The 11,609-nt window shown below is 32.9% G+C and overlaps 1 protein-coding gene across 4 annotated transcripts in view; it reads right to left on the bottom strand.

Moving 5' to 3' along the window:
• The window catches only part of LOC106465252 (serine/threonine-protein phosphatase 2B catalytic subunit 2-like), a 150,990-nt gene extending 148,117 nt beyond the window's left edge, over positions 1 to 2,873 (bottom strand). For 2 of the 4 annotated variants that reach the window (XM_022389583.1, XM_013925492.2), the window contains exon 1: positions 2,712 to 2,871. In XM_022389583.1, coding sequence (XP_022245291.1) covers positions 2,712 to 2,760 — 49 coding nt within the window. In that variant the 5' untranslated portion in view covers positions 2,761 to 2,871. Of the gene's footprint in view, positions 1 to 2,711 lie in introns of all 4 variants that reach the window. The other 2 variants (XM_022389686.1, XM_013925567.2) reach the window with 2 other exon arrangements.
• Between the last annotated feature and the right edge of the window lie 8,736 nt (positions 2,874 to 11,609).

The raw sequence follows: 11,609 nt of genomic DNA on the forward strand, positions 1-11,609 counted from the left end.
TTTCTTTTACTTTGGAGAGCAGCCACCTTTCCACAACTGTCTACAGGCAGTGAAGGGTGATACAGATGTGGGACATTGTGAGCTCAAGTACCCACATCTTGCTTTTCTAGCTTTTGATGATTTTATTCGACTTTTTATTAATTTATTCATGTGAAAATGGCAAACAGAGGTTAAGTATGATAGATGGTGTATCCCCAACGTGGGTCCTACTTCTGCAGTCACCTCCAAAACCCAGGGCACATTTTATATACCACATTATAGCCTGTACCTTTGGGATTCTTTTAATTTATGTGGCATCTTTAATTTAATTTTGTTTGGGCCTGTTTTGTTCATTTAAATTTATATATTTATTGGGAGAGATTTTCTTTTTCTTAGGTACTTCAAACAAAACACTCTCCATAGAAATACCTACTATCTACATACCACATCTTTGCTGACAACAAGTCAATTTCTAACAAACAAATAACATCTCCTCCTCTTCTATATTTTCTCTAAAGAGCAGTATTAAAAGTATATATACACAAATTATCCAGTACTAATTCATGTATAGGAGTTATGTGTTTTTACACACATAAAATAAGTGGCAAAGTCCAGCTGGTAACAGGAGAATATTCAATCCACTAAAGTTGTCAGTCAAACAAAACATACATCCATCAAAACAGTAATGAAGCAATATTATTTAATTAATATCATACTGAAAGTAAAAAGTAGTAAGTTTTGTATAAACACTTCATTAGTGATGATTCTAAAAGAGTTCTATAATACAGCTTTGTTTTATAGACACTTAAACACTTTCATTTCATTAACATACTGTTCATTTAATCTCATCATGGCTGAAAAAAAAATGTATTTATCTCTTTGAACATATGTGTACACTTGGATCATGTAAGGGCACTAGGGTGAATTTCACCCCTAGTCTCTTTCAAATTATACAATGTCATAATGAGACCTACATGTACATCATCTTTACTAAATAACCCTATATTTGGACACACAATCCTCACCAAGACATCATGTTTCAACCCCAGCATATAGACCCCAGGGCCCTTCTCTGCATATACATGCATATTGCTCTAATAAAACATTATAGGTAAATTTTTCTGTTGTAAAAAATTTATAATATACCTCACTCACCTTATGAAGATGTACATATTTAATAAAACCACAAAGTACTAATCCACATAAAGCTTACTGGTAAATAACCACTATTTCAGATAAAGTTTTTCTGTTTCTAAATAATTTACATTCTTTAATAATAAACCTTCATAATCCTTCCAAAATAAATTATCATAGGTTTCATTCAATACTTAAATTTCATCTGCTACAGTGCATGACATTTCACATTTTCTCAAATACTGACTGCAGCCAGTTGCCAAGATAGTGCAAGTATGAATTAACAGTTCGTCTAACCCTAACACATTACCTTCTATTATTATTCATGATTATATCATGAAACTTCTCCCCTACTCAAAAGAAGTATATATATATATATATATATACACACACACAACAGTAGTGGAAGCTCGCATCTTACAAGTTTAACAAGAGAATCAAGATTTCCTGAAAAATAAAAGGGTTTAGTTCTTGCTTTTCTTAGGGTTTGCAAGAACAATCTTGCAGGATAAATGAGCCCTATGGTCCATTATTATATAAAGGATTAAGCCTCACTGTAAATGATTATATTATATATTTCGATATTTTAACAAACATTCTACCCATATAGTAACTTTAAACGAAGATTTAATTTGCCTTTACACTTACAGTACTTTTACTAAATAAGATATGCATGTTTTACGTGTATATTTATATGTATACATATTAAAATGAATAATAATACAATTGATAAAGTAAGCAGTCAAATCTTGAAACCTATAAATATACTGTAACTTACACATACAGTTCAACTTCTATTCTAGTTTTCTAAATCCCTGTTCTGAATTTATAGTTATTCTTCTTAATTAATTAAGCGTAACTTTGTTTTCGGTCAATAAACTTTTTTGGCTAGATTTATATTATCCAACAGATTTATAAAGTTCATTAAGTCTAACTAATTATCCTTACAGTTACACTTACAAGTTACACTCACTCACTGACTTAGCCACTAGTTACAATCACACGAGTCACAGATCCGGTGAAAAGGGCATTTTAAATTTAATTACATGTAACCAAAAAACGCATAACGACTGTACAAGAATGATCGACGTGTGCTATATATCTTCTATAGAAAACATATGCTTCGAGTTTTTATAACAGTAAGACCCAGTTAAATTTTACTCAACAAGGTATATCTATGAGCCGCGTAACACAAACACGGTAACACTAACAGTTGTAATTACACCGGTTAAAGTAACCTTAGTTAAGCCTATCACCGACAGGTTTCTGCCGGTAAAATAAGCCCACACCCAGCGAGCTTTAGCAAGAGATACACTAACCAGTCAAGCATTAGGTTCCTGAAAGATGCCCCTGGTAGGCTACACAAGTTTAGACTTCATATAGTTTGGAAGTGACCTTAAATATATTGTATACACTATCTACTTCAATGAGAATTGAACTTAAATATATTTTTAATAGTAGTAATCTCTCGCTGCTCCTTCAAAATGGCGGAGTAGTTTAACATCTTGTTTAAGTTGCTATGCGGTATTGCTACCCTCGAATTTCCAGAAAATGTGTTCAATCGTTCTAACTTCTACTATTCATTGAAACAGACTTACTTTTGACGACTCGCTCCGTAGTCGACAATTTGGTGTTATTTGCAGACATTTTTAAAGTCTCTGATATCTCACTTTACAACAGACATAAACAGACTAAATAACTGAAACCTAGTTCACGACGTATATAATACAATATCACGAGCACCACAAATGGCGTAAACAACAAATTTCTGTTTGCATCCTGCATTGCGCATAATTTTTCGCGCATACAACCTCAATCCGTGTGCTCGGAAAAGGAAACATTTGATTGGACAACATTAATCGATGTCATCCTCCTAGTGCTTGTACTCTAAAAGTTAGATTAAAAATATTAATATAACCTTTTATGAACGCTGAAGGCTAGCGAAGCATTGGACAGCCAATGGGGCTAATATTCTCGATAAAAATCACGCTAGAATGCAGATGTCCTTTTTCTGTTGTATATTATTAGCATTTATGCACTACGAAGTATGGGAATAAACATCTGCAGTCTAGCGTGATTTTCATCAGGAACATCCGGCTTAATAATATAAACTTTTCTAAATGTTATTACCATCACTCGTTATTAATGCAATTAAAGTTTTGTTTTTCATTAATGAATGCTCAAGTTTAAATCGAAATGACATTTGGGCTAAATTAGGTTAACCCCTTGAATCGTGACAAAACTTTACAAATTTCAAAGACTGCTACGCCCTCTCGTAGTTAAAATGACAAACCACTAGGTCTGTAACATGTACATACGACTAATCCAACTTTTTAGGTGTTTTTTCTATGCGGCTTATCAAAACGAAATAATAATAACCAGATTTGATATTACATATATATAATGAAGGTCAGTACTTTAGTAATGTAACATTTTATTAGAAGTGTAAAGTAAATATTTAGCTACGTTACTATATATGAATTTATATTATCTGTAATTGGAAATTTAATTTATATTGTCTATTGTATATTTTAATACATCACTTGTTTACATTTGCACTTAAGCAAGATCAGTTATACAAGGTTGCTTATTTCAGTCTGCACAACCATGAGATTCACATCAAACTTAGTTGTTTTTTTAACACAAAGCTACACAATGGACTGTCTTGCGCTCTGTCCACGGCAGGGAATTGAACCCTAGATTTTAGCATTGTTAGTTCAGAAACTTATCCCTGAACAATCGGGGGACCAAACTTGGTTGAAAGTACAACAAAGTTATATTAGTAGATCAAACTAGTTGATATCTAAAAGCCTCCGGTGGGGGGGGGGGTAGTTTTTGTTTGTAATGTTCAGTTTTCAGTTGAGGTACAAGTTGACCCTGTGTTAAAGCTCAAGATTTCAAAACTAGTGAGCCGGATTTGACTTCGTGCGACACCGCAAAATATTCCCTGCACCCTAAGCTGTGGGTGCATTATAAGAGTGACACCCAATCTCTCTTTACTTTTTTGCACATATCTACCTCGCATCTGTGCATAGGTAAATAACAGTATTAAGTATTAGATTGTTGGCATGAAGAACTGAAAAAAATTCTCAAATAAAAGACGATATACCAAAATCGAAAATATTTTTAAAACTTTGATTAGAACTCTAGAAATATATAAACGTTTGAATCAACATATCATTACACATATTAATTAACTTATATTTTATTGGTTTTTAATATTCTTCACAAATAAAGTTTTTAATATATTGTATTAACAATTTCAGGAATGATATTCTAAAAATAGTATAACTGTAAGGGTTGTTGTTTTTTATTATGAAAAAAAGGCTCAGATGCATCGTAAAAAAGAAATTAAGTTAATTTTTTACGAAATTTTTATTTCAGTGTGTTAAAGTAAAATTTACTTTAATTCAAATGTTTATACATTTTAAATGTCACAGAATTTTGTATGGGTCCAACCCAGTCTCCACTTTTTTATACTGTCTGTTGTATGTCCATGTAACTACTTCGCCCCCTTTAAATGGGTCTTCCCTAAACTTGGTATGGAGGTTTATTGTGTCCATGGTGAAATACATACAAATTTTTAATTTTGCACTTTGCGTTTTTTATGGGTGTTTTTGTGTTTTTACCACTACGTCGCCCCCTGTAAATGGATCTTCACCAAATTTGGCATGAATGCTTGTTGTGTCCATGCGGAGATATATGCAAACTTACGGTTTCAGATTTTGTGTATTGCGGTTTTTATAGGCGTCATTAATCATGAATTTACATAACTTCCATCCAGGGGACGAGTACTCCAGCTAGTATAAAAAATTACGAGTTTTGGCTGAGATTTATTAGTTATTTATATATCTAATCATATTAACTACTGAGCCTGTTGTTTCTAGTGTACCTGGAAAATTATATATACATATGTGTGCTAGTCTAATGATGAACAATACAACCACAAAAATGACGAATAACAATATATTTGTTGAACGTTCGGAATATACATATTCCATCTTCAGCAACTTCCTACAGTAAACACAAGACTGCAATTACAAATAAAAATCCAAATATTAAATATAAGTTCATGTACTAGGATAAACACTTGTAAAGGCAATGTTAAGACTCAAAGGAGAGAGAATTTTCAAAACCAGCGAGTGAGCTTGGATACAGACCCACACTAAATGATTTTGTAAATGTATTTATACAGATAATGAGAAAATAATTAAAACAAGTTCAACTCAATAAAACTTGGGGTATTTTTTAAGCTAGGTGTATTTGTTTAATAAGTAGATTCTTTAATCAGGAACTCCATGTTTGTGCGGCCCCTAGCTAAAACTTTAAAGTCCGTTGAAGAGATTCTATGTCCACTAGTTTGACTGTGTGTGGATAGGAAAGGTGCAGTGAGATTATAAACGACCTGTTCTATAATAAATACCTATGTGTTCTTGAAAACGTACAGCTTAAATTGCACTTGGTTTTACCAATGTAGGTAGCTTTGCAACTACCGTACGTACATGAGTAAATGACCCATAAACAAAAAGGGGTTGGAATGCAGTCTTCAATATGTAAAAAAAATATTTGATATGCTGGCTTAAAGGTAGTTCTCACTTGAATTTATATGTAGTACATGTGTATTTACATGTGAATTTAGTGAGATGATTTTTTTTAAAGAATTAAGTACTTTTACTTAAGTAAGAGTTCCCGGTGGGACAGAGGCAAGTCTACGGATTTACAACACTAAAATCAGGGCTCGATTCCCCTCGGTGGATACAGCAGATAGCCTGATGTGGCTTTGTCATAAAACACACACACATACCTAAGTAAGTAAGACATAAATATACGGAGCACTTATTCACCTTTTGCTTTCTTATTTCTGTTCAGTAATCCGTTTAATATTCTATTTGTCTCATGTGGTCTGCGGATTCCCTTCAGGGGTTCAGTGTAAAGGTTGCACAAGGGAAGCGGTAGCAGAGTGTATCGATCTCATTTTAATCCGCAAAAATAAATATCCAGAAGGTCCGCAAACTAAAAGGTTTGAGAACCTCGGCACTACACCAATAAACATTTTGTACTTGTTTTAGGACGATTTTCTGAAAACATGATATTTCTAGGCACGTTTTGTTGTTCAATTTATATTTTATGCGTGTAATCCCTTTTACGAAGCTATTTTAATTTGTATATTTATTATCATTCTTTGGTTTTTGTTTAAGAAAATGCAGAATAAATGCTATTAACTTTATATTGACAAGCTTTTAGTAGATTCAAACATTTATAATATTCTTTACTCTATATAATTTCAAGTGTTTTAGAATTAACATACCTCTTCCACACGCACATGCACATACTCCACATAAAGCTGCATTTCTTACTTTACGATATTGCAAAGTAGCAACACCTCTTTTACAGGGGCTTACATCAACATCTGCATGCTTTAAACTTGTTTCTAAAAGAAAGATTTGCACATAAAAACTTTTTATGATTCGAGCACTTTTAGAATTCGTTTCTTTCCCTTTCAGAGAAGGACTTTTGGTCTAAAGTGCTTGATCTATTGGGTTTCTCCTATTCAATAAAAAATACATTTCAGATAATCTAAATGGCTGTGCTGCTAGTAGTTTAATATATTATTTTTAACTTGTTTGATGTTTTATATTTCCTAACTTTAGCCAAGAATTCTTTGGTATTGAACAAAGAGTAAAAATAAGTCTTGCGCGGAAATTACCTGTGGCCTTTTCCAAGAACTATTCTTATAATTTACATTAAAATTATCATACAAAATATAAAATATCAATAATAAAACCCTTAATCTATATGCTAATATTGGGATTAAAACTATGCCCAAGCACGCTTATCTTTCTTGTGTTAAAATATTTATAATGCTAACCATCTATAATCACATATTAAAGGTGTTTTGCCAAATTAATGGTTGAGAATACGAATGTGTTTTGTTTTATTTTTTGTAACGACTTTTGAAAGGTTTTTATTTCGTAGAATATCTTAATTAAACTTTTATAATTAACTATATACGTGTACTATCATATCTACAGAATTTCGTTCAAGGTTACTGCTTTGGTATTCCTAAAACAATTAAACTATATCTACAGCATTCTGATCTTTTGGTTTGCTTTTATTTTCGTATAAAATCTTTATTTTGTGTTCTAAATGATTAGAAAATAATTTTAATTGTTCTTCGAATTGAAGCGGTGTATTATATACCACCATGCAAAGTCCTAGTAGCTCTTGTTTTTGTTGTTATTATATATATATGCGTGTGTGTGTGCGGGTGGATGAGTTTCTCAAATGTGTTTATATGCGTGTGTTTATGGGTATTAAAACTTCTGTTTGTGGTCTAACTCGCCATCATTTATCAACTTTCTCATCACATTGTGGTGTCTGCTTTAATTAAAAACAAACAAAGAGGCAATGAAAACATCCCGGCGTTTTTCGGGAAGTTACGAATCGATACAATTAACTATTTGGTGTTCTTTTCTCTAATAAGGTTTGATTTATTTGTTTTTTGGTTTGTTTTGAATTTCGCGCAAAGCTACACGAGGGCTATTTGCGCTAGCCGTCCCTAATTTAACAGTGTAAGACTAGAGGGAAGGCAACCAGTCATCACCACCCACCGCCAACTCTTGGGCTAAACTTTTACCAACGAATAGTGGGATTGATCGTTACATCATAATGCCCCAACGGCTGAAAGGACAAGCATGTTTGGTGGGACGGGAATTCGAACCCGCAACCCTCAGATTGCGAGTCGAGCGCCCTAACCACCTGGCCATGCCGGGCCCTCTAATAAGGTCGAGCATGATTTGATACAAATTAACTAAAGTAAGCAGTTCATTTTGAACATATAATAACTTGTGAAATATTGTTAATAAATTTTAGTTGTTAGGTGACGTGTCGTCTTATATAGCTCTTCTTCAGACCTAACTTCAGACTGTGGGATACTTTCATAAATACAAATATAACGATTGTTCGAGATTTGAAAAAGTACAAGAATAAGAACTGGAAATTACATAAAGATTTGAGAACAATGTTAAAGACGTCGGGGGATTCAGTACAACAATCCGTATAATAATCCATAGAATGTTAAAATAAACTCTAACGTTTAGTTTTATTATTTGAAAATAAAACACAATAAATCCAAACATTAGATTTTATTAAAAATTTTACAAGGTCTAGAAACTTGAAAAACAAAAGTATATTGGAGAAACTACAGGCTGAAACAATATGTTTGTTTGTTTTTTGAATTTCGCGCAAAGCTACACGAGGGCTATCTGTGCTAGCCGTCCCTAATTTAGCAGTGTAAGACTAGAGGGAAGGCAGCTAGTCATCACCACCCACCGCCAACTCTTGGGCTACTCTTTTACCAACGAATAGTGGGATTGACCGCCACATTATAACACCATCACGGCTGAAAGGGAGAGCATGTTTGGTGGGACGGAGATTCGAACCCGCGACCCTCAGATTGCGAGTCGAGTGCCCTAACCACCTGGCCATGCCGGGCAGGAAACAATATGACAGCCGAGAATCTATTCTTGATTAATCTTATGTTAAAGATAAAACACTAGTGTTCTAGGGTTAAACTTAAACTTTTATACTCTCGCACAAGGTCCTACTTTTAATATATTTTTTTAGTGATCAACTCCTAATACCTTACACTCATGATATCAATATTTTCAACTTTTTTATAAACAGTACGTTAAAATTTGACGTCCATGCTCTGATGTACTTGATGCTCAACATTGTGAACGACAAAGATGCGTAACGTTTGAATAAATAAACGACACTACTAAAGTCCATAAACAATTTTGTATTTCAATATAAGTAGTTTGGAAGGTTTACCTCCGGGTGTTGGTATTGTACAGAGCAAACTGGGTGATGAACTCTGAGACAGGACACCTAGCTGCCCAAATGTATTGGCAGGAACAAAGTAAATTGTTCTCTGTTCATACATTTAATGTCGAAAACTGCTAGAGTGTATGTCCGGCTACTCATTTCCCACATGCATTTGTGCACCTTTCTGCTCTGAGATACAATACATTCACGGAGAAGAAAGCAAATTCCTATAACAACACCAAAGAAGAAGAAAGCAAATACCTATAAGAACACCGAAGAAAAAGGCAAACGCTTATAACAATACCGAACAAGAAAGCAAATATATATTTGGGCAGTCTGCAGTCTAATGTGTTCCTTTTTTTACGTTTTTCTTTATTAATTTGCTACAGTGTTGATATTTTGATAAAAACTTAGGTTAGCGTAAGCCAAAAAAAGGGTGCCTTTATTTTTTACCCTAAATGTTCATTCTTATGTTCATCCAACGGTTCAATTGCACAGAAAACTGCAGGTGCAGCGTTTGGTGGGTTGATCGGTATTTTTTCGTATGGAATAGCATGAATACTCATTTTATTCTCCAGTTGCTGGAGTTATAACATGGATGAACGCATATATCGTGGAAGCAGCTTGTGTACACGTGATTTGTGAGGCTTTTCCTTACGGAAATCCTTCTTGGTTATGTTATTAGCTGTTGCTTGGGATACGTGGACATCTTTTTCCACTGACTTTTGTCTACGTGAATTCTAATCTGTTACAAAATGCTCTACTTTGATTGCCACGGCTGGAGAACAACTTGTTGCTGTTACTTTTGTGAATTCTCCTGTTGTCCAAAGTTGATTTATATGCTTTTGCTTTTCAATATCATTAAGAAGATATCTATGTCTTGGAAATTATAAATTCTCGATCTGAAGACATCTTTATGATCTGTGTGTATGAATATTTTGTGTCAAAAAGGGTCGTTATGTACCCTTCTCCAAAAGGATCACATTACCTACGTAACACCAATATTTTTGTAGTTCAGCGGTATGTTTTAGGGCTTATTATTCTAAAATTCGAGTTTTGATACACACGGTGGGAGAGCACAAATAGGTCATTTTGTAACAACAAAGAAACAAACAAAAACGTAATGCCAAAAAATATCAAAATGCAGTTCTGATACATTCCGTTCCACCTTATATCAGTAGTGTTTGTCACATAACTTGCTGACTTGCATATTCAAAATATTTCAAGATAATGTACTCAACCTTCTGTATACTTTAAGAGACTATATGAGCGATTTTTTTCGTTGTTTAATTAGTGTTTCTTACGCAGTCGCTCAAAACGGTTTTTAAAATAATCAGCTGCCAACTTTTATTCTAGTTTCTGGAACACTTATACTCACATAACATTTCAATACTATTTTTTCACGTTCACTTTAACTTAATAAGAACGATTCCATGAATGTTATTGTCATTATTCAGGAAATGAAATAAAACATTGAACTCGTATTTTATAAATAGTTTATAACTAACGTACAAAGCAACTGCGATATTTGCGAAGTGAAACCTTTTACAAAGTGATTTTCTTATACTTGTATTGGTGTGTAAAGAAGTTTACATTAAACTATTCCAGTTATTTGAAATTTATAGGACGTAGCTAGGAGAAAATCGCGTGTTACAAAGACTGTTTTGTAATTTGTTTCTTTTCAACTTCTATAAATAAGAACCAGGTAACACAAACTTTTCTCCTTAACAAACTGGTAAAATTTAGAACTCAGATAAATATCCAAATAGTTTAACTGCAGTGTAACATCGATAAAAATAGTTTTTTGTTCAATAGATTCATGAGCAGTATTCACCACCATAGTTTTTTATTGTTGTTGTATAGAGAATTTATTTGTCTTTAGTAAATGATGTGCAAGGAAACAATACAATAAAAAATACTTTAAGATAGTTTAGTTTTGTGTGAAAAATATTAAATATTATTAGTATTTTAGATAATTTACATACATTTACGGAGGTGATAAAATTCTTCAGCTTCTATATAATAAGTTTCCTTTTATATTTCTTTACGAAAAACTTTTCTAGACGACATGTTTTGTTTGATACTAGAATTTTCATTGCAATTTATTTAGATTTTTGCCCATATTTTTTAATAAATTTCAATTATAACTATCTATATCTTTTAAAGTTAATGCCAAGTCCTTGTTCAATATCATAAATTTTAATTTTCAATCTGAAGGGTATCTTATGCACACGTGAGCTAAACGACCAGGTCAGAGACCCCTGAAGTTCAGGTATCGCATTTCCTAATTTCCTCTTTGAACTTAATAATGGATTTATTTTCAATCTTAAATCCGCCCACAGTAGACAATGTGGAGTGTGTTTAGAAGTATAACGTCTTGAACCCCGTAATCACATCCAGACAGACTAAAGTCCATGCCACATTTGTCTCATTTCGAATAAAGGTTTATAGAGCTTGCAAAAAATTAACTAAAAACTTCCAGATTGTTTACTTCGAAGTAAGTACGGTTTAATTATTTGAAGAAATAAATTTACTATGCATATTTCATTTAGTATTACTAATTCTAACTTAACACAAGACTTTTTTTGCCAATAATATGAGTGATCCAGTCTGTATGTATTAGGTCGTCAAGAAATTAATGTCGCGTTTTGGAACACTTTCATTAATTC

This window comes from Limulus polyphemus, unplaced genomic scaffold (assembly GCF_000517525.1).
Source record: "Limulus polyphemus unplaced genomic scaffold, Limulus_polyphemus-2.1.2 Scaffold1, whole genome shotgun sequence".
In the NCBI taxonomy this organism is placed as follows: Eukaryota; Metazoa; Arthropoda; class Merostomata; order Xiphosura; family Limulidae; genus Limulus; species Limulus polyphemus.